We start from the raw sequence: 23,354 nt of genomic DNA on the forward strand, positions 1-23,354 counted from the left end.
TATCAAATATATGTGTAAATATATCATTTCCAAAAAAAAACATATCTTTAGGTGTATATAAGTAGTAAAACTTGGTAATAACTTTATGCTTCGCAAATTTGAATACGTTAGCATAAAGCAAAATTTAACCCGACAATACTTTATTTAATGCTATATGAAATTTGGGGGGCGGCCGGCGGGGGGTGGTGGGGACAGCACAAATACATGTCAGGTAACAAATTATTCTTCGAATTACTGATAATGGTTGTGCATAAATGTATATATGTTGGTGTAATTGAAAACCGTGCACCACTAATTTATAAAAGCACAACTTGTGACACTTGCAAGTGTGTTTGGATAGCAGATTTTTTGGGATAATTATTTTAAAAAATTATTGTGGCACTTTTTTGATGTGATGTGTGTGAAATAAAAATGTGATTGAAAAATGTATTAATGATACAAGCTAATAAAATTTGGTAAATAATCAACTATCCAAACAAATATTTTGTGGATTAAATATGGCTTTATCTAGATTTTTTTTTCAAAAATGCTTTTGTTATATATTAAGTACATTTTCTAATTACTTTCACTTTTGTTATTATATCCAAAAAGTACTACAAATTGGCTCTGTTTGGATTATGTGTTTTTGGAGGTGTTTTTCAAAAACTTTATTGTAGATGTGTATATGAAAAACTTTTACTGTAAATTTTTTTGGATTGTTTTTAGAAGTATTTTTAAAATATATTTTTGAATATTTTTATAATTTATAATTTTTTTGGGATATTTTTTTAAAAATTTTACACGACCCATCACTATCCCTTCCCTTTTCCTCCTCCTCTTTCCTTTCTCTTCCTCTCCTCCTCCTCCCTCTTTCCTCTCCCTTCTCCCTTCCTTCCCCCCAACCCCAAACCCCTCTCTCGCTCGCTGGTGGTGGCTGCGACTTTAGCCACCACTCTAACCACGACCGTCTTGGTCGCGGCTTCTGGTCCCGATCAGATTTGATCGTGATTAGGAAGGTTGCTGTCAGTCGAGGGGAAGGAAATTGGGGGGCGGAGAAAGGAAAAGAAGAAGAGAGAAAGGAGGAGAAAAAATGGAGGAGGAGCGGAGAAAGGGAGGAAAGATGGGCGGAGAGAGAGAGGAGAGAGGGCCGTGGGTGTGGGGGTGGTGGCGGTAAGGTGGTGGAGACTGATGGATAGTTGTGTATTTTTTTATATATTTGGAATTGTTTTTAATGTATTGTATGAATATGGTGTTTTTGGAGTTATTTTTTGTTTGTGTATTATTATAGCATTGTAGATGAAAAATTATTTTTTAAAAAAAGTCTAAATCCAAAAAGAGCCATTTTTTTCTGTCAAGAGATAGAAATACACACCCAATTAGATTACCAAACAGAGCCATTTGATATTCCAAAAAGTACTACCTTTGCATTTTCAAGTAATTTCAGTGAAACTTTTAGCACGTCATTTAGCTCATCTTTTCGAAAAGGACTGAAAAGTAGGCATTCTTGTGGTGCGTCACATGGGTCACTTTTTTCAAAAGGTCAATATTTACTATTAAGTTTTGGCGCAACGACTTAAATTTCCAGAACGAGAAAAGTGTACGACTTCTGTAAGAAAAGGAAAAAGGTTTGCAACTTGGCAGCTCTAAGCTGGAATCTTCATTGGATTCCACTTCACTGGCACGGCCCTTTAATTACTAAAATAAATCGCTGCCGAAAGATGTCGGCTCAAGTCCTCGGGTAATCTTTAGCTGTAATAAGAGTGGGACTGGCAGGGAAGCAACCCCCAATAACTAAGAAATAATCTATTGAAGAGGCTCAGATATACATATATATATATATATATTTGAAAATGCTTTGTCTTCACCAAAGAGCATATATGCAAGTTTGAATCGACTTTTAGACAATTCAGAAATCTCATTTTCACTTAATTAATGTATAATGCTCCCACCCCCGCCACCAACCCAGACCCTCGAAGGGAAGGCGGGGGGATTTAAACCAAAACAAAAAAAAAAAAGATAAATAGGATTAAAATTCGGAGGACGACTAGCCAATGGCGTGCCTGGGATGTGATCCGAATCTGGAAAGGTGGGCACATGCAGTCAGGTGTCTCCATCGAAGGGAGGAAAGAGTATCTCTTGAAGATTCCACCCACGCTGCTGTTGTCCACAGTAAGAGCACGCTCCCAACTTTTAGGCTACTCAGCCACCGAGTATTTTGTCCTGGTACGGAATAATTTTGTTTGAGACTCGGACAGGACTCCGATAAAAAACAAAAAGTACTGATTAATGTGTGATCTACGTCATCTTCCATCGCGATACTGCAACTTTCAGAATCTGGCTTTCCGTTCCAAGTTGCTGTAGTAGGCTCTCACTCTCAAGCAAAATGACCGTGCTTCTAGCTGGACGTTTCCCTGCTCTTTCTGGGGCTGCGCTCGGTGTCTTGTTGGCCTCTAAAGAGAGAAATAATCACGAAGCCATTGGTGTGGAACAGATCAGTCATCATATGGAATTTGAAGAGGTAGGAATGCTGTACAGAAGTTTCTACAAGCCTTCCATTTACTTTCACTTTGGCAGATGAAAGTTTGGATGGGCTCAATTCTGGTCGTTACCGCACCACGGTTAAAACATATGGAATTTGAAGTAGGACTGCTGAACAAAAGTTTCAACGTGCCTTCCATTTACTTTCTTTACTTTTTTTTTTTTTTTACAGATAAAAGTTTGGATGGACTCAACGCTGGTCGTCACCGCGCCATGATTAAAATATGTTCTCGAAAGTTTAGATGAATTTAACTTCAATTACTACCTTGAATTAATCAGAAAAAAATTCCTAGATTATAAGAAGGTAGTCCGTTCTTGCCAAACTCAATCAATTTGTATTCGCGTCTACTTTCTTTTTTTTTTTTAGGAGGAATGATGGGCCAAAAGCAAAAGCAGCAATAAAACAGAATATTAAGTTGCATTTGGTATCTCGGCAAATTTGGGAATATGTAGAAGTTCTTGTTAATTGCAACTACCTACAATGCACAACCATCGTGCGGTACACATTAGCATATCTGAGCTGAAGCTATAGCTACATTATCTTTGGACAAATAACAGTAGCAATTCTCTTTGACGTTGGACCATTAGTTGTTCCAGTCCAAAATGAAGACGCGCATGGCTCCAGTTAGGAGAGCCCCTAATCCGAAACAGGACGTGCACGGAGCCACCCATCTTTTATCTTCCAAGCGCCGAGTCCCAACCCCAACCCCGACCCCGACCTCGACCCCGACCCCGACCCCGGCCGCTCAGTTTTTTATTATTGACTTTTTGTTTTTGAGCTGGAAAATGTCCCTAGGAGCTAGGAAGGGGCATCAAAGTTTGGAAACTAAAATTCTACATTAACTGGCTGCGACGGATACAATGAACTGCCACCATAAGTAGTCAAAATTTTGCTAGCATGAAATCAAGAACTTGAATATATCCTTCCACGCCAATTTCCATTCCACACATACTATAAAGTACGCTCAATGCCTATCTTTTGTACATTTTTCTGTCCAATCCTGAAATATTTTTACGTCTAATACAGAACGGATATATCTCACCCATTGCTTGACCATTTGAAACACTACAAATTTTCTCAATTTGCTTTGTCCATGCTCATTTTTGGAGGGGCTTTCTCCTAATATAACTTTGTGAAATTCCTTTTTTTTTCTGAAAAAAATACAATCAATGTATTCCATATAAGCTTCTTTTTCCTTGCGGTTGCTACTGTATGCCATATTTTATTGGGGGGAAAAAGATACTATTTCCACGTTGTCTCAAGAATAGGCCAGAAGCCTATAACAAAGAGTACGCGGAACCCATCAGGGAGGTGAGGCTAGGTTAGGGAAGTGCAAATTGCCATACTAGGCCATTAATATATTACTAATTAATTACCCTTAATACATGTATCCTGATTCATTTACGTGGAACTTTAGACTTTTTATTTATCAAAAACATGTCAAGCTTTCTCGAGGCTTAGTCATCAACCCAAGCAAATCCAACCAATCACCATCCTTATCAATTCATTAATTAATTAACTAATCTTCCCCACAAGAACTGGAACACAGGAGCATGTCTACCTGGTTAGTCATCTCAGCATCCAGTCACGGGGTGGGGACCTTTTTTCCTCTCTTTGCGAGCCGCCAGCCCTTGATTCCTCAAATCCTGGATTGTTACGAAAATGGTCATTGATTAAAGAATCACTTTTTTTTTTTGGGTGAAGCAAAAGAGCCACTTGTTCTTCTTCTTCTTCTTCCTTTTTTTTTTTTGGAAGCAAAAGAACCACTTGTTTATTCCCGTCATCTATGGATGGAGTAGCTCATCTGGGGGTTGTAACTTCCTTTAAAAAAAAAAATTAAAAAAGAACCACTTTGTTCATAGAAAAGCTTCACTAGTGTCTTTTCTCTTGTTCTTGTACTAGTATTAGGCTAAATTTGGATTGAGAAGACGTAATTTTATTGCACTGAGATCTACAAGGGAATGGTGCTTTTTTTTTTTTATATAAAAAAAAAATTTACCTAGTGAGTATTTGTTAGTACACTTAAAAATGTATATATTAATAATTATTACCTTACTTTTATATTAATAAACTTTCTCTATTCAACTATACTTTTTCTAAATTATTAACAACTGAATCCGATATTATCAAGTTTTCAACAGACATTGATTTGAAAGACCTACAAAAATGATTGAATCACGTGTCTGTAAACGCACTCGGTGAATAATTGATGGAGTTAGACACACCTGACACCGCTAAACTTGTGCCATGCACACAACGTTGGATGAACGAATTTATGGTAAATCTAGTACCGCTCATAGATGCTATGATGTTGAAAGGTCTATTGCATAAGGTCCACTTTGATAGAGCAAACAATACAATTTTAGGAAGAAAATATAATAATGTTACTTATCTTAATTTTGTCCTCTCAATATCATACTAAACGTGATTGAATTAGAGCTAGCCTCGTTTTAGCCTTTTGGTTTGAATAATTTCCTAAAAGAAATGCAATTAAATGACAAGAGGCCATCCGGTAGATATGACGAAACTCAAGAGGAAACTTGTTACATTTGGAGCAAAATTTACAAGCCGGAAAAAGAATAGGGATTTGACATTTGTAAGTCACAATGGAGGGTGTTTGGGACGAAGTTTCAAATTTGCTTATTGCAACGCAAATAGAAAATGCTTACTACTTTTTTAGAGTAATTTTTAGCCACGATTGGATATATATATATGACACATGAACAAATTTTAAATTTCAAATTCAAATTTTTTCACATGCGTCATATATTTAATGGTAATAGTGTACATTTTGATAATATATATAATATTAATAATCCATTCTTTTTTATCTGATGTGGAATCATTTTCCTATGCTTAGTATTGATTGCCTTGCATACTGGACAAGATATTTACCAAGTTAAAAAGGAAAGATATTACACCAAAGAATCTTAGTAGCCCTCATGCCGTAGTGTCTTAAAAAGGCAAGAGGTGCTGGGCTGTGGTAGACAGTCGTGTGCCAAACAACCTTTTCATTGACTATCATCATTTGATCACCAAGTTAAAAATTTATAACGTGACAACCAAGATTTGTGTCGTTTAGCTCACCGAAAAAAAAATAATTTGTACCGTGTATTTGAAAGTGATGGACCGAAATCAAATAACGAGTCATAAATCCGCAGGAAATCACAAGAGAATGACTAAGAAGCAAAGTAATTTTTTCCCTCTATCATTCAAACATGGCTGCTGCGGCTACACTGATACACATAAGGGATATATATAACTGATATTTAATAATTTAACCAATTCAGATTTAAAATTTTAATTTTTAAATTTTAATTTTACGAGATTTCAATTTTATCCGACATACTTAAGTATTAATTAGCTTAATTACTTTACATGGGAAACAAAAAGGAAAAAGAAGAAAAGTTATATTATGGGGAACCTACCTCCAGCTAAGCGAAATGCACGTGTACATATTACCTGCCCCCGGGAGTCGAAGGAGGGCTATTTCGGAATCTCAGTCAATTGGTTCAAAGAATCAAATTCGATTAAGAGTTGGTTCAAAATTCCGGAACCGCCTATAAATTCCAACGGGGACCTCTGCCACCTTTCTGTGTGAGGGCGTGCATTGTTTTCATTTGGCACTCTCCTTCCTTCCTTCCTTCTGAAGCAGTTGCAGTAGAGCAAAACAGACGGCGGAGGGGATCAAGAGGAGAGAGTGTGAGAGACGCAGAAAATGGGTGGTTGGGCTATAGCGGTGCACGGCGGCGCTGGGGTGGACCCCAACCTCCCACCCCAACGTCAAGAAGAAGCAAAACAGCTCCTCACTCGTTGCCTTAATCTCGGCATCTCTGCTCTTCGCTCCTCCCTCCCCGCCATCGACGTCGTCGAACTCGTGGTATGCACCCCATTCTATTCTCTTCCCATTTTTTTTTTCCTTTTTTTAGTTATTTGTTTATTCTTCTTTGCCATATATTTCATGCTCGTTAAACCGATACCGTAAGAAAAACGTATCAATTTCTACGAGAAAGGGATACAAATGCTGTCCAGGATTGTTCAGCTCTAGCAAAACTTCATCATTTTAACACAATTTTCACTCCTAAATTTTTGTTAAAACATTAATTAATTTCAATAGAGTGTTAGTAAGGGGTGGTTTTATTTTTATTTAGCTCTTGTTTTGGTTAGGGAACCACGATTTTAGGCGGTGTTTCTTGACCTTTACTTTTGCCGTAATTTGCATGCGTGCGGTTACGCGTACAGGTTAGAGCACTGGAATCGGATCCTTTGTTCAACTCTGGCCGTGGATCTGCACTGACTGAGAATGGAACGGTTGAGATGGAAGCCAGCATCATGGATGGACCGAAAAGACGATGCGGCGCCGTTTCCGGCGTCACCACCGTCAAGAATCCCATTTCTCTCGCTCGCCTTGTCATGGACAAGTCTCCCCATTCCTATCTTGCCTTCTCTGGGGCTGAAGAATTTGCCAAACAACAGGTACGATGACAGAATATACAATTAACGTTGTTACTTTTTAATCATTTGTCACGTGAGGGTCATGACATGTAGTCCGTTGTCGTTTTCTTGCATCCAACAAACAGTCCCACAAGAAATTCTTTATTTATTTAATTTTGTTGCAGGGAATCTACTTAGATTCTTGGTAGATTCATATGTGGCACGTTAGCAAAGTCAGTTTTTGTTTAGCTGTCTAGTTTAGTGGAAGCCATAGAATATGAAAGTTTTAGAATGCTATTTTTTTTGGCGGGGGTTTGGAATCTACAGTAGATCTCGTCTCGTGACTTGCTCTATTTTGTCAGCCCGCTGATTTTTTTTCCCTCCAAATGTGGGTTCATTTCGTCAGGGAGTAGAGATGGTGGACAATGAATATTTCATCACCGAAGACAATGTGGGCATGCTCAAATTAGCCAAAGAAGCTAATTCTATTTTGGTACGTCGCCCCAACAAACAAACAATGTATACAGTTTAATTATTATTAATTCAAACAATTAGATTCACGGTACTAATAGTTCAAGGTTTTGCCTATGATTTGGGACAGTACGATTATAGGATCCCAATTGTTGGACTGGAGTCCTGCGGCGCAGCTGCTGAGAGCCCAATCCTAATGAATGGACTGCCAATCAGCGTATACGCGCCGGAGACGGTGGGGTGCGTGGTGGTAGACGGCCAAGGCAGGTGCGCAGCCGCCACCTCAACCGGGGGCCTCATGAACAAGATGACCGGTCGCATTGGTGACTCCCCCTTGATTGGAGCTGGGACCTACGCATGTGACCTATGCGGGGTCTCTTGCACCGGAGAAGGCGAGGCCATCATACGCGGGACCCTCGCTCGTGACGTGGCAGCTCTGATGGAGTACAAGGAGCTCAGCCTCCAAGATGCGGTGGATTATGTGATCAACAAAAGGCTGGACGAAGGGAAGGCTGGTTTGATTGCGGTGTCCAAAACCGGGGAGGTGGCGTGTGGGTTCAATACGAATGGAATGTTTAGGGGGTGTGCTACTGAAGATGGTTTCATGAAAGTTGGTATATGGTAGTAAATATTTTTTTGACAATTTAGAATTTGATGATGATTGCTGTTGCTTTGGTTGTTCTGAAGCTTTTGTCGTCAGAATAAAAAGATCATGCAATGCAAATTATGGGTGAATAATTTGCAATGACTGTTGATCTTGAGTAGGATTTTAACTATTACAAAATGGGTTATCTGGGCTGATGATCGGTAATGGTAGTGAATCTTTTATTAATCATTTAAGGCCTCAATCTGTCTCGTTTTTTGCGTTACAATCAGTTGCTTCAACACCACCAGTTGAACATTGATATTGACAATCATCTGTCAGACACTGATATAAACTCATGGAGCAGATGGTGAAATTTGAGAACGAGTTCTGCAGCCCCACATAGATTGTGACATTTTAAGTTCTGCATCAAGGCCTGAATTTTTTGCACAACAACAGTTCTCACTGTCACTGCTTTTTTCTACCGTCAAGGAAAGGAAGCATCCTTGAGCAATCTGTCTGACGAGCGTGAGCTTTGAGCTTAGAGCCAGGAGGATCAGATTTTTGTGAAAAAGAAGTCACAACCCCCTTTTCATTTCGCTGAAAAACTAGCAGTTATTAGAGGTGAACATAGCCTGATACAAGGGCTTTCGGTTGTGTTGGCAAGCCAATTTGCGCGCTCATATCTATCTTGGCAATCTCCCATACTGATAATTGCATTTCACTTATTCTTCTCATTGTTGGTGCCTGCGGTTTTGCCCAAAATGGTTTCCTTGGCGGATACCTGGCTTATCATCGGTGCCGGCACATGGAAATTTGTTTAGGCTACAAGAAATTGGTTCGCATGGAAATATGGAAACTGAAACAAAAGTCATTGCATACCTTTGAAGAATCCATGCGTCAGGCTTTTGATTCAAGAGTGGTTGCAAAGTCTTGGTTCGATTAATGAAGAATCCCAAAACCTATTTGACTCTTGAGTTATATATAACGTGATTAAATGAATCTAATGCGCTAAATTGCAATCATTATCATGATTGATCAGACAAACAGAAAACCTGGGGTGGGCAAGACTTTCTACTGATACCGCCACGTAATGCAGCGGTGGCTTAGTGTAGTTGGTTGGCAGACAGAAAAACACCAAGGTCTTGACACGTAACTGAATGGTGGGCATTCTCATCTTTTAAATCCTCCACGGCTGCAAGAACAGGAACACGCATGTATGATATAATATAACATGGCATTATTATATAGGAGCAATAAAGAAAGTAGTAAGGAAATTGCAAGCGGCGGCGGCGGAGGACAATGCTTCATTTTAAAAGTGAGGGACAAAAAGAATATTTTTGTGAAATGTGAGGGATGAAACATGTCATTTTCCCTTACACATATTATAATTGTCATACATATAACACGCTCTCGTACATGTTCTCGGACAAAATATACATTTGTTTTCTTTGTTGGTTCAGACACACACGCATGCAAACATATACTCTCCCGCACAAATATGCACACTTAACCTCCATCTCTAAATTGTGTCATTATTTTCTATTTCTCTTAAACACACACATTGCAAAAATATTTGCTTTCATTGCTTTCATTAAAAATATTTTTACGAAAAATCTAGTATTTTTTTAATGAAAAAATGGTAATTCAAACAAGGAATATGTTTTAGTGCAGGAAAGGAATATGTTTGGCCCATCCACCAGCTAGTAAGCCCACTATAGGACCTCAGACAAGCCACCAACGGCAGTATTCCAGCATTGATTTGAATCTTTCATTCAGCGACACAGCTTGGTCCCTAATCGGTTTGAATGTAATGTCAACCATTTCAATTGACAAAGAAAGGCCGCGCTCCTCGTGCTTGGTCCCTAATCAGTTTGAATGTAATGTCAACCATTTCAATTGACAAAGAAAGATCGCGCTCCTCGTGTTTGTGCTTTTAGGCCTGACGAATTTAGTTGGCAATGAGTTACGATGATGAGGGGGTTGCTTTTATGGTGAAAAGTCGGATCAACTATGCATGGGTAGGCAAAACCATTGCTAAGATGACAACTTAGCATAGGCATCTTTGTCTATTTATTTGGGGTCCAAAGGTAACCATCAAAGGTTATATTATCTGAAGTAGTGGACAGTAAATATCAATCTATATTGGTTGGGTCATTAGATAAATTAGTGAGACTATAGATGCTCATTTTTTTAAACTTAATATTATGAGAGAGTGAAAATGGATCAATGATTGATAAACTTAAGCAATAAATAAATAAAAGAACAAAAGTCAAAGAATCACTTAAATTCGTACCACTGTTGCCTTAAGTTTCCTTATGTATGTACAAGTAATTAATTTTATGGTCATTTAAAAGTATATTTTTTAATGAAAATTTGGTTTTTCAATTTGAAATTTATTTCGTAAAGGATTTTTATGAGATGGTGATTTTTGTACGGTCTTTACTTATTTGCTACTCCCTCCGTTCAAGAAAGTGTGTCGCATTTCGGGAATTGTAATTATTATCAACAGTGCAAGACTTTTAAATGATTTGCATTTAAGTTCCGGCAATGCCCCTTGACTTTCAATATATTCATAACGTGGGTGAATGATAAAAGGGGCATAAGTTGTGATAAGACATGCGGGACCCAAAAGATTTAAATGTCTCCACACTACTTTGAAGGAAAGTGTCATGCACGATTGCTATTACCATTTCACGTGAGAGTCACGAACTATTGAGTGTAGTGTTGGTACTTGGTAAGTGAACAGAAATGTGTCACATTGGGCCCACTAAAAGGTAAGAAAAGGCTGTCACATTGAAGGGTATGGAGCGGAAATGTGTGAAAACTTTCATTGCCAATTTTAGTAAGTGACAATTATTTTGGGACGGATAAAAAAGGAAAGTATGACACTATCAATGGGACGGAGGGAGTAATTACTAACATTAATTGAAATTTCACAAATGAAGTACTTAAAAAAAAGAAAGGAGGCCAGTAATTGGTAAATAATTAATTAACAAAATTACTAAAGAAACCATAATTTTTTATATATGTGAGGAAAAATTAAATACTCTTAATAGAAAGATACAAAAGGAATTTAAAAGATGAAAAATGTATATTAACAACACTAAGTGATGCTCCAAAATATTGGATGGATGGTATAAAAAAGGATTAATCCAAATTAAATTAATCGTGTATACACTAACTACCTAGACGCATGCCACAATTTGTGTAGATAAATTTTTGTGAAAATTCATGAAATATGCGATGCAATCCCCAAACCTTGAGTAATTTTTTTAAACTTAATGTTTTGAGAGTATGCAAAATGAATCAATGATCAATTGTAAGTAAAGAAAAAGAAAAGTCAATGAATATTAGTGCATAAGACGCATTCTAGATGTGTGCAAGTGATCAAAATTATGGTATTTTGGTAAAAATATTATTCATGAAAATTAGTTTTGTAAAGGAAATTTATGATTTGGTGGTTAGTTATTTGGTAATTAATTTCAATTGGCTAATTACTAACATAATTTAAGTTCATATTTTAAAATAGGAAGGCGTGTAATTAATTAATTAATTGACACAACTACCCTTGAAATCATAATTTTTTATCTGAGGAAAAATTAGATACTCTTAATAATACTTCCTCCCACAGCACAGGGTACCAAACCTATGGCCTCAAAAGTTGGACTCAGCCTTTTGCAGTAGGCGATTACCAAAAGCCAGTCCTGGTCCAATCCCACAAGTGTTGTTGGCATCAATATACCAGTGCAGTGGCTCATATGCATCCTCCCACGAAAGTCCTGCATTTAACCGAAGAATTGCTGGATCAGGATAACATTCTTGAGGGATAAAACCATCCCAAATGTGTTTGTCCACCCCTCCACGGCCAGCCATGTTACTTTCCCCAGCTAACAAGAATTCGTGCTTTTTGATTAGGACCATTTGGTATCGGCTTGGTTTCTTTGTACAGGAGCATTCGTCATGATCATTATCAACCATGAAATTCCAAACAAAAATTTCAAAACTATTTTTTTGATACTGCTCGGAGACATATTGTTAGAGCAGGCATGCACAGTAAACAGTTATTTTTTGGTATGAAAAAAAAATCTATAAAAGCAGCTTTTACTAATCTCCAATATATATGATACATCCAACAAATTCTGCTTGCATTTGATTTTGGAAAAGCCTAAAAAGAAAAATCTACTTTTGGCTTTTAATTTGTTATACAAATAAACAAGATACTGAAATGAAGTCTAAAACGGGAAAATCTACTTCTACAAAGTTGAAATACCAATGAAACCCGTCTGAAAATTTGCGAAAGGTTTTCGTTTCCTGGTTACTTGGTACATCTTATACCTCTCAGGATTTAGACTTGTGCAAGGAAGCAGGATACATTCTGTTCTCCGGTAGAATGTGGGCTTGACCGGCCTTCTTGCTTACGCTTACGACGAATTTCATGCTTAGAAAAGATCATTCTGTTCCTTTCTTGGTCATGGCCTTCATGGAATTCCTTACCTAACTAAAATTGGAAGAGCCGATGAGGCTTTTCATTTCAACTTTCGAACGCCCAACAGAATTTAAAGTAACAATTCAAATAAGATATCTGTCGGTGTTATAAAGATATTAATTTTTGGGTTCTTACAAGTTTAAAAAAAGAAGAAGAAATTAAATACCATGCTGGATTCATTGAATTAAATACATGCATTTTGCAATAGATTGATGAAGTGTGATCAATGAGGCTGGATATATTATGCATTTTACCCATGATTCAAAGACTTTACCTAAATGGCCTAAGAAAAGTGTCCAAAACAAAATTTTGACATGTTTTGCAGGCACTACTCTGAACGTGAACGGGCAGCAGAGGCACAGACTGAAGAAAGGTATCGGCCAACATCTCCCCAAGCCGGACCTGTGCTGAAGTGCTGAGGTGCAAGGAATCCGGCTCCATGGGTAGCCCATAGGCATCCACCGTTTTCACATTTGGGAGGTCAACCTCGAACTGAGCTTTCCTCACAACATCCACGTATGGTCCTTGTCCTGATGCCAATGCCACCTACATCCCACAAACCACCGAACAAACTCAACCCCAATGCATTAATGGCCACTGAATCCAACGACGCAAAAGAAGACAAATTCTATGATGATGGAGTAGATAAAATGCACATGCAGAACAACCAACCAAATTAATTTTGGATATGTTTCGCCGACCGGCCGGCCAGCCACGAGGTGTCTGTCTTATTAATGTAGGAACACCTTTTTTGAGTTATTAAACTATACACTATACGTTATTAATGTAGGAACACCTTTTTTGAGTTTTTAAACTATACACTATACGTTAATAATGGACCTTAGTTTACTTCATTCATGTGATATGTACAAATGTGTTTTCTCCTTGGAATTTAGCTTGTGAATAATGTAGAGTGGTCAATTAATAAACATCAAAGTCTTTGGTGCATAGGACCTTTGTTTTCATCTCGAAGACGCTGGTGGTTTTTTTTTTTTGGGGTGTAATAAACAATGAATTATGATATTATCAGCAATGGCTGGCACTGATCACGACAGTTCCCCATTCCTAAGTTAATTCTTCTTACCTGGATCACAGGAAGTGCAGGCAACTGTAGATCAGCACGCAGATGGGTGAACAATCTCTCCAACCTGATCTTGTATAATTTGGCATCTTCATGCTCAATTGTGTCGCTTTCTCCTTGATACCACAGAAGTGCTCTGATAATCCCGCCACCTTGCAAGGCGGCCTCCGCCCTCCTAATCAGCCGGTTGTACAGCTCTCTGCCACGGCCCCACTCACTGATCTTTGTACCTCCAATGGCACAAGGGACCAAACCAATGGCCCCAATACTCGAGTCCTTACTCATAACAGAATTTGCAAACGCCATCCCCGGCCCAACCCCACAAGTGTTGTTCACATCTATATCCTTGTGCAAGGGGTCCTGAGCTTGCACCCAAGTCTGGACGGCACTCAGCCGGAGAATGCTTGGTGTTTTTGATTGGGACTGAAATGGGATGACACCATCCCAGGTGCGATTGATTACGCCGCCTCTGCCGGACATGTTGCTTTGCCCGGCCAGCAGGAATATGCTCTGGACTTGTGAAGGAGGAGGAGAGTATACATTGTTGGAATTCACAGGGCTCACCAACCAGGCGTAGGCTAGAAGCATTAGCCAAAGAAAGGCAAACATCCCTTTATTGATAGATGATGCAGCACCCAATCCAGACAAACCTTATGCTGCCCGTATGGAATTCAGAGCTAGTTGGACCACTTTGGAAGCAAGAATATAATAAGCAGGCCTGATGATATTAAATAGTGACGGACTATAACTTCTTCGCTCGCAAACTTTGATTACAGGTTAGTAATCGTTGAGTTGCTAAGAATTGCCGCGTACACATCCGACGATTTCCACGCCAACATATGTTGATTTACTAAATGGTAAGAAAGGATGGATCACTTTTTACAAAGAAGATTTCGCTCTTAAAAGAAACCCTTTAGTTCTAACATACACGCCTTGTCCCAATCTCTGCGTTGATAAATAGAATCAAAAGTATTCAAACTTTCTTTTTCTCTAAAAAAATTTGATTTTTGCTAATGCCTTAATTTTCTAATGGTTCCAATGTTGTTAGTCAAATCAAATGTGAAGAGGAACAATGATCTCCAAACGCGGTAGTCACTGACTAGGTCGTTGTGGGGCAGAAATTAATAATGCATTGCATGCAGAGATCTAAAGAGATGCCTAAATTTGATAGGAATATGTTATTTTGGTAGAAGCAATACACATACGGATTTGACTTTGATGCATATATTATGCATAGTGATTGGTTATGTTTTTAAGAATGAAGTTAAACCTCCCTTACATAATCTCTAAGATCTCAACTGCTCGAGAGTCGATAGCTTTTTGCTTTAAGAATTGCTTGCTACTCAAGTCAATATATATAATAGCAGAGAAAAAGAATTTCGTGTCACCTATATTGTGCTCAGGATCAAGGCATCTTTATGTATAGTTTTGAAAAACTATTTGAAAGTTCATTACACGAAAATATATAGATGTACTTTTATTTCTTAGCCTCCCACTAAAGGCGTATAGAGACTTTGAATGAACTGAGTTCTCTTTATATGTATGATTTAGACTAATTTGAGATATTACATGTTATTCAAGCCGTGTGGAAACTGAGAAACTAAACCAAGGTCAGTCAGTCAGGATTTGATATTCTTGATCGAATTCTAACTTATTGACTGGGGCATCCTTTGAGTCCTTCCAAGTTCTATGCTGACTTTCTTAGGATGAAGAACGAGCGATAATCAAGGCATAAAGCACTCGGATCGGATGACCACCCATTACTTGTAGGCACAGAAATTAGGGGCCCTTCTGAGGATAGTGCAGTGAAGGGCCTTAATTGTACTAAATTGTATCCAAGTTCTGGAGGCCTAGAAACTGGCAGTACTAAATTCAATTGTGGGTGGCCTCAATGGTACTCTAGGAGGCCCATTCATTCTGCCGGTAGGCCTCAAGAAACATAACGCTGTTCGATCATATCAGCAAAAACTTGTGGTCCAATTCAGGGAAAAGACAGCTACTTCACAAATAAAAACGAAATGAGAAATATATGGCTGAAATTATGACTCAGAAACTACTTCATAACGCTGTTAGAATATATATTTTGAATATATATAAAAGAAGACTTGTAAGTTTTGTTTTGGATGGTTATCTTTTAGCCTTAACTTTTTAGCCCATGGTAATTTTAAGTTTAACCTTAACTTTTTCCTTCTGATCTGACAGGGGTAGTGAAAGATGAGTTATCACCTGGCAAAAATTATTTAACCTTCCTTTTTGGTCAAACACTTTATAAGCATAACTCTCACTACACACTCCCCCGGAAGGGAAAAAAAAAAATCATTTTTATTTCCACAACGCCATGAGGCTGCTGAAGAATCCTGTAGTCAACGGCAGTTTCAATTATTTTTTAATTATGAACTTATACGAAGTCAGAGAATGACTACATATAGATTTATTCAAACCGAATTCAGGTGGATCATTAATTGGAGCAGTCGCAGTTGTTGCTCATGCCATGGCTATCCTGCTTCGATTTCTCCTTTCTTCATTACTCCTGTCGTTGCCACTTCCATCTTTCTCGAGAACCTATACAAGTTTAACAAAGGGCTCATCGCTTTCGACTCGGGATTTTCTTGTTTCGACCCCAGATGCCATTTTCGCCGCTGGATTTTTCAGCGTCGGTGAAAATTCTTACTGCTTTTCTATATGGTTCGCTGAGCGATATGATGATAATCACACAACAGTTTGGATGGCCAATCGAGATCAGCCGGTTAACGGACAACACACCAAGCTGATTCTACAAAATTCAGGCAATCTTGAGTTGACTGATGCGGGACAGCTTCTTGTTTGGTCAAGTGCTACAGAATCAAGCTCTTCTGTTCAATTGGAACTTCATGATAATGGTAACCTTATTCTGAGCACTTCTGATGGCCAAAATCTTTGGCAAAGTTTTGATTCCCCTACAGATACTCTCCTTCCCGAGCAACTGTTTACCAGAAACTCAATTCTTGTTTCCTCCAGAAGCAAAACTAATTATTCCTCTGGTTTTTACAAGTTATATTTCGGTAGCGATAATGTCCTGCATCTCCGGTACGAGGGTCCTGAAATAACTAATGTTTTCTGGCCTGATCCAACGCTTGTTATCTGGACCGCAGGCAGGTCCACCTACAACAGTAGTAAAGTTGCCATGTTAAACTCATCAGGCTACTTCTTGTCATCTGATACACTTCAGTTTAATACTTCTGATTGTGGTGTTAGACTTCAGAGAAGATTGGTAATGGATGTTGATGGCAACCTTCGGGTCTATAGTCTAGATAAGGCCACTCAGAGCTGGCAGGTTACATGGCAACAAAGCTCTGAACCATGCAGTATTCCTGGCATTTGTGGCGCCAACAGCATATGTAGCTCTGCTCCTGACAGTGAGAGGAAATGCACTTGTCTACCTGGATATAAGATGAACAATTTGACGGATTGGTCTAATGGGTGTGAGCCGGATTTCAAGCTCTCGTGCAATGACACTGTTTCATCAGGTTTTGTCCAATTGCTCAATGTCCAATATAATGGCTACGATCTTGGCTCGTTCACTAATTACACCTTCGAGAGTTGTAAAAACTTATGCTTGAGTTATTGTGAATGCAAAGGATTTCAATATACGTTTGACTTAGTAAATGGTTACTATAGTTGTAAGCCCAAGACTATTTTATTCAATGGATATCGTTCGGGTGATTTTCCAGATCCCATGTACATAAGAGCACCCACAATAAATCTGAATACGATTAAGCCTAGCCGAGATCTAAATTTGCAATGCAGTGCCCAGATTACGCCGTTGGACAGGACTTATGAAAGAAAAAACCAAGATTGGGTGAAGTCTTTTCTGTGGTGTACTCTGGCTATTGGAGCTTTCGAGATAATCTGTTTATTCACTTACTTCTTCAAAACCCAAAGACGGTCTAGTGCAAAGATACAGAGCTACCTTCAGGTTGCAACGGGATTTAGGAAATTCAGTTATGCCGAGCTGAAGAAGGCAACAAGGAACTTCAGCGAAGAAATAGGACAAGGAGGGGGTGGTGTTGTATACAAAGGCATGTTGTCGGATAATCGAGTTGCTGCAATCAAGTATCTAAAGGAAGCAATCCAAGGAGAAGCTGAATTTCTTGCAGAGATAAGCACCATTGGGAGGCTCAACCATATGAATTTGATAGAAATATGGGGCTATTGTGCCGAGGGGAAGCACAGGCTTTTGGTGTATGAATACATGGAACACGGGACTCTAGCAAACAGTTTGTATTCTGATAAACTTGATTGGAAGAAGAGATATGAAATTGCTCTAGGTACAGCCAGGGGACTTGCTTACCTGCACGAAGAGTGCCTTGAGTGGGTTTTGCATTGTGATGTGAAGCCTGAAAACATACTTTTGAACTCTGGTTATCAGCCAAAGGTAGCAGACTTTGGGCTCTCTAAACTGCTGAACAGAAGTGGTATCGACAATCTACAATTTTCCAAGATTAGGGGAACTAGAGGTTACATGGCACCCGAATGGGCTTTCAACCTTCCAATCACTTCTAAGGTTGATGTCTATAGCTACGGAATTGTTGTGTTGGAACTAATAACTGGAAGGAGACCTACAGGTGGAAATTCTAATGATGACGGCAGCGCGGTTGAGCCGAGAAGGCTTGTGAGTTGGGTGAAGGGGAAAATGCAGGAAGCTGATGGAAGAGGATCACCTACATCTGTTATGGGAATTGTTGACCCTGCCCTGGATGGTGAATTTGATATGGAGCGGATGGAAATTTTGGTTAAAGTTGCTCTGAAGTGTGCAGAGGAGGACATAGATGCCAGGCCAACAATGAGGGAGGTGGTGGACATTCTGCTTCATCAAGAGAGTGAAGGAGCAGTAATGTTCTAGTAAGCCTATAGCTCCTTATGATGTTCCAGAAATCTGAAATTCAATTTTTTTCAAGAAATCTTGTAAATGTTGTATGTCCTAATCAATAGTTATATGTCTCTGGTTTTATTGAAATCCACCCTTTTTCTTTTTTCATTTTTTTTTTTTTGGATCATTTGATTACATAGGTGTTTTAATTGCTTTGCCCCCACAGCATTCATTGCTGCGAACAAATATTCGCAGCTTGGAAATGGGGAATTTTTGTCATCTAATCCCATGGACTAATCAATACCTGGCATTGATATTTTATGTAAATGTTATTCAGGAAACATGTTCCACAACCTGAAACCAAAAGATGAATTGAACGGTAATGAACATTTATTGGAGAAAAAGCTGTCTCATTGAAATTTGAAAGTACAACTGGTTCACCGGTTCAGTATTTACTCAAAGAAAGCAAATATACAGTTGTTATAATTCATAACCGTTTAATGGTAACTGCACTATATTTGCAATCGTATATTTGCTTTGTTAGTGATTTCGTCAAAGATTTGTTCTCCTTAACCATGGAAAGGAAAAGAGGAAAAAAGTCACAGATAAAGATGCGAATTTGCTTTTATTATCAAATGGTCCGACTCATTTAAGCAAGCAATTTTTAACAAAATCAGCTAAACGTACAGAAAATCATAGAGAACGGCAAAGAAAACAGGAGAAAATCGGAGACCAGCTTTTCTGCCTTGATAACAAATTGGTGATCTTCAAGTGGAGCTCTAGCTTGGTGAAATGATGCGAGTCTTTTCAACTGGACCGGACGTCAAAATGCAGCTGGTTTGGTCATCATCTTTGTCATTCAAGCTTTTGTACTGTTTCCTACAAAATAGAGATTTCAATTTAATAACGTTTAAAGCTTTGTTATATGGAATCAATTCCTATTCATTTCTTTGTGTAACGTTTGGTATTCCATATTCTAAGGAAACTTTGCTGATGTTTGATTACGACAAATCAACTGCTCCTAACAGAACCAAAGAGCTAAAACATATTGAATTTGGAATTACATAATAAGACTAAAAACTGAATTTCAATAGCTTAGTGTCTTTTAATTTTGTAGTATTTGTGTAGTATGCTACTGAGGTCTGGTTCCAAAAACTTTTTAACAAATATTGTCCATTTTTTGGACTCCATTAGTTGCTACATGTATAATTCAATTAGTCAATTCATGTTCTATCTAACTTAACGGTTAATCCATTTCCAATGTGGATGCCTGAAGGGCTAAGAGCAAAATTGGTAACAAAACTAATGTAGTCCTCTGTGAGCATTACTGGGAAGAGGATAAGGCAGAGTCTGGAAAAACGCATCAGCCAACATCTCCCCTAGCTGGACCTGAGCCTGAGCAGTGAGGTGTAAATTATCCGGCTGCAGCTCTAAACCCTTTGCATCTACACATCGCACGTTTGGAAGCTCAGTTCCCAACTGAGCCTGTCTCACAATCTCAACGTATGGTCCTTCACCGGATGCCAATGCAACCTGTGAAAATCAGTCGAACAAATTCAGTCCTGAATCAAGAAAACAGAATTTGATCGAAACATTGAACTCTCTGAAGCATCAAATAGAAGTTTAAAAGGCTGGAAAGAATGACCTGAAACACGGGGAGGATAGGGGATTGCAAACCAGAGCGAACATCCGTTAAAAACCTCTGCAAATTGCTCTTGTAACGTCTGGCGTCTTCGAAACTGACGGTGTCACTCTCGCCTTGATACCACAACAGAGCCCTGATTATTCCACCACTTTGAACGGCCGCTCTAGCCCTCCTGATAAGCTGGTTATACAGGTCGGTGCCGCGAGCCCATTGGCTTATATTCGTCCCTCCAACGGCACAAGGGACCAGGCCAATAGACCCCGAGCTGGGGTCCCCTTGTAAGACTGAATTAGCAAATGCCATACCTGGTCCAATCCCACAAGTTTTATTCACATCGATGTCTCTGTGCAAGGGCTCTGTTGCCTCCTCCCACGACAGGTTTGCACTAAGTCGTCGAATGAACGGATTGGATTTACATTCAGGAGGAATAATCCCATCCCAGATGCCATCAATCACTCCTCCTCTGCCAGCCATGTTGCTTTGTCCGGCTAAGATGAATACGTTCTTTGGTGAATCTGTAGCATAACCATCAGTCGCCTGGGCATTGCCACTCATAAAGCTTACATAGGCCGAAAGCAGAAAGAGAAATTCAATCGTCATTTCTGCAGAGCAATGCTGTATCAAATTAGTTAGGGAAAACTGCCTCCTTATACAAAGCTGTTGGTGTTAGAATAATCAATAACTTAATGCTGATCCAAATTCAAAATTGGAAACACATTTATTCAGGTCTTTCCTAAGCTGGCTGATGTAGTTTTTTTATATTCAGGATGATGCAGCAAAGCCCCACATTTATGACCATGTTGGCTCATCAAACGGGAAAATTAAGCTATTGTCATTTGGAAGGAGCGCGTTACAACAATTATAAGCGTGCATTTTTTTTTTTTTCCCTCTTTTCCACATACCAAGAGAGAAAAAAGTTGTAATAATGTGTTCCTTGTGGTACGATTATATTATATCCAAAAACCAAAAGCTAAGTCCTCTACGAACAATTATAGCGAAGATCCAACTTAATTAATATTTTGAATTGAATTTGTGGTGGGGTTGACTCGGTTATTTTAGTAATCCCAACACGCACGTGAATCATCCAGTTTTTTTTTTTTTTTTTTTTGAAAAAGGAATCATCTGCGTTACAGTCCCCAACAAGTTAACAAAAGCAACAGCAACAAGATTTGAATGAAAACCCGAAAAAAAAAGAAAAAAGAAAGTCGAAGACTATTTTGGATACAACCAAGTGCAAAAGAATGCCAATTGCAGATCAAAAGTCAAACACTAATCTTAGCCCATTCCCCTGCTATACAAAATACCTCTGGTTGTCAGGCTTCATGGCCCATGTTTCAGAGTCGTCAAACTTTAACTCCAAAATTCTGTTTAACCAGTTGATCCAGAAAGGATACGAGCCCAGTTCTATTTAACTTTCACACAGTACATTTATAGCTGGAGAGAGGGAGAGAGAGGATATGACCAATTCGCTATGGCCTTTTTTTTTTCTTTACTTTTTTCCCCTGTGTTTGTAAGTAGGGTGCATCTGAATTGAGCCGAGCTCGAGCATTTATGGTCTCAGAATGGTATATGAAGCTCAGAGCTCAATCAAGCCAACTCATAATATTTTTGATGGCAATGAGATAAAAAGGACATCATATTCATGACCCCAAAAAAAAAAAGTCTATGCACGAGTCCTCCAACTAGTTTTGCCTGGTTCTTGAACTTCTGAAAGAAACAAAAGCGGTTAATTAGTTCATGGAAAATTTGAGAAGGTGTAGGGTCCCAATGTTTCAAGAGAAACAAAATAGACAAGGAAGATGGAGTGAAGGAATTATTAAAACAGAAAAAGGAACCAAAAAATGACAAAAAAAAAAAAAAAAAGGGTAGCCGCCAGGTTTGACAGCAGTCGCAAGCGATGGAATATTGTGGCCCGAAAGTGGGAAAACATTTTGTCACAAGCCGCACGACTCCACAGGCCAAACGAATTCCATAAAGTGAAAGTCCAACCGAATATCAGGGCCGTAGTAGATTTTAGGGCCCGATTTGCGATTCTGATTAAACAGAGTTTGATTAAGCAGCTAATTGGACAGGAAAAAACCACGTCAACCTGCATCATGGCTGATTGATGGCTGCATTAATTGGAAATAAATGAGAAAGTCAACGTGTTCTTCTTCTTCAGTCTTGCCTCCCCCCAAACTCTCTAATAATAAAACCATTGCTTAATTAGGACTTAATCCCCGAAATCTGAATGCCATTAGGCCTCCACTCGTCATAATATATTTAGTCTATCAACATGTTTCTTTTCTATTGCTCATAATATTGCTTGTGCCATCATTTCCTTCTTAGTGTTTGGCAAGTTGCAAGATCCAGGTGGAAAGGAGCAGCCCTCCCAAGTCTCAACAATATTATTGACCTCTTTTTTTTTCTGTACAGCATATATTTGGTTCTTTTCTTTTTTGTTTGAATTTACGATTGTCAAAGACAACAGATTTTCTTGTCTATCGCCCTGGCAAGATTTAGTTGAATACAAGAGACGACTCGTATCCAGGATATCTTTAATTAAAAAAACTTCAACCCGTAAATGATATTAGCCCTTTTAAAATTCTTTCCTGGGGCTCATCAGCCTGAAGGGGAAATCATCTGGATTAGACTTTTTTCTGGGTTGAAATTTGAAGCTTTGCACATTGTCACATCTGGATTGGAAGTTTCACAATCTCACGCTAAGCACACTAATTATTTCGAAAGAAGGAATTTTTTGCATGCACAAGTAACAGCACAACGTTCATTTTTTTATTTTTGTCTTCGTAACTTAGGTTAGGTATCATTATTGTCGGCCCTCGAAAGCAAAAGCACGATAATAATGATTTTGAAGAGAGCCAATTTTGACCCAGTCAAGCACGTCTACCTTCAAGAATTAATTCCGACACGTTTACTTACTTACCCTTGGATGGATGGATGGATGGTCGTAGATATCCACAGGGTCAACCCATCATCCCAACACAAGTTACTGTTAGCATTTGGTTTCAATCAAATCCATTGACCCTTATTTGACATGACCTGTCCAAATCCAATCAAAAAGATACAAAACAAAACTTAATTCTAGAAGGGTTCGCTAGCTATTCTAATTGAGTATCCCTCAAGGATTAATGAAGATGCGTAGCGTGGGTATAATGAAACGATAAAAATATACAGCTAGATTGCAAGTTTACTTTTTGTTTGTTTGTTTGTTTTAGACTTTTAGACAAATCATTGGCTTAATTTACAATTTATTTGTCAAAATCCAACTTGAACTCTTGGTTAGT

The 23,354-nt window shown here is 38.7% G+C and overlaps 4 protein-coding genes across 4 annotated transcripts; 2 read left to right on the plus strand and 2 right to left on the minus strand.

The window, feature by feature from the left end:
• The first annotated feature begins 6,096 nt into the window (after window positions 1-6,096).
• Window positions 6,097-8,292, plus strand: LOC113748904 (probable isoaspartyl peptidase/L-asparaginase 2). Its single transcript, XM_027292496.1, has 4 exons — window positions 6,097-6,398; window positions 6,761-6,994; window positions 7,359-7,445; window positions 7,554-8,292. The coding sequence occupies exons 1-4, from the start codon at window positions 6,237-6,239 to the stop codon at window positions 8,046-8,048; spliced, it is 978 nt and encodes a 325-aa protein (XP_027148297.1). The 5' UTR covers window positions 6,097-6,236; the 3' UTR covers window positions 8,049-8,292.
• A 4,357-nt stretch (window positions 8,293-12,649) lies between these two features.
• LOC113749728 (probable carbohydrate esterase At4g34215) lies at window positions 12,650-14,485 on the minus strand. Its single transcript, XM_027293555.1, has 2 exons — window positions 13,580-14,485; window positions 12,650-13,041 (listed from the first exon to the last, which is right to left on the minus strand). Exons 1-2 carry the CDS (start codon window positions 14,183-14,185, stop codon window positions 12,766-12,768), a joined length of 882 nt encoding a protein of 293 aa, XP_027149356.1. The 5' UTR covers window positions 14,186-14,485; the 3' UTR covers window positions 12,650-12,765.
• Window positions 14,486-15,973: 1,488 nt separating this feature from the next.
• Window positions 15,974-18,567, plus strand: LOC113748771 (putative receptor protein kinase ZmPK1). Its single transcript, XM_027292319.1, has one exon. The coding sequence runs from the start codon at window positions 16,068-16,070 to the stop codon at window positions 18,456-18,458; it is 2,391 nt and encodes a 796-aa protein (XP_027148120.1). The 5' UTR covers window positions 15,974-16,067; the 3' UTR covers window positions 18,459-18,567.
• Window positions 18,568-19,069: 502 nt separating this feature from the next.
• Window positions 19,070-21,519, minus strand: LOC113748772 (probable carbohydrate esterase At4g34215). The gene is made up of 4 exons (XM_027292320.1): window positions 21,375-21,519; window positions 20,071-20,672; window positions 19,754-19,958; window positions 19,070-19,304 (listed from the first exon to the last, which is right to left on the minus strand). The coding sequence occupies exons 2-4, from the start codon at window positions 20,668-20,670 to the stop codon at window positions 19,285-19,287; spliced, it is 825 nt and encodes a 274-aa protein (XP_027148121.1). The 5' UTR covers window positions 20,671-20,672; window positions 21,375-21,519; the 3' UTR covers window positions 19,070-19,284.
• Window positions 21,520-23,354: the final 1,835 nt, after the last annotated feature.

Source organism: Coffea eugenioides, chromosome 10, assembly GCF_003713205.1.
Source record: "Coffea eugenioides isolate CCC68of chromosome 10, Ceug_1.0, whole genome shotgun sequence".
NCBI classification, from domain to species: domain Eukaryota; kingdom Viridiplantae; phylum Streptophyta; class Magnoliopsida; order Gentianales; family Rubiaceae; genus Coffea; species Coffea eugenioides.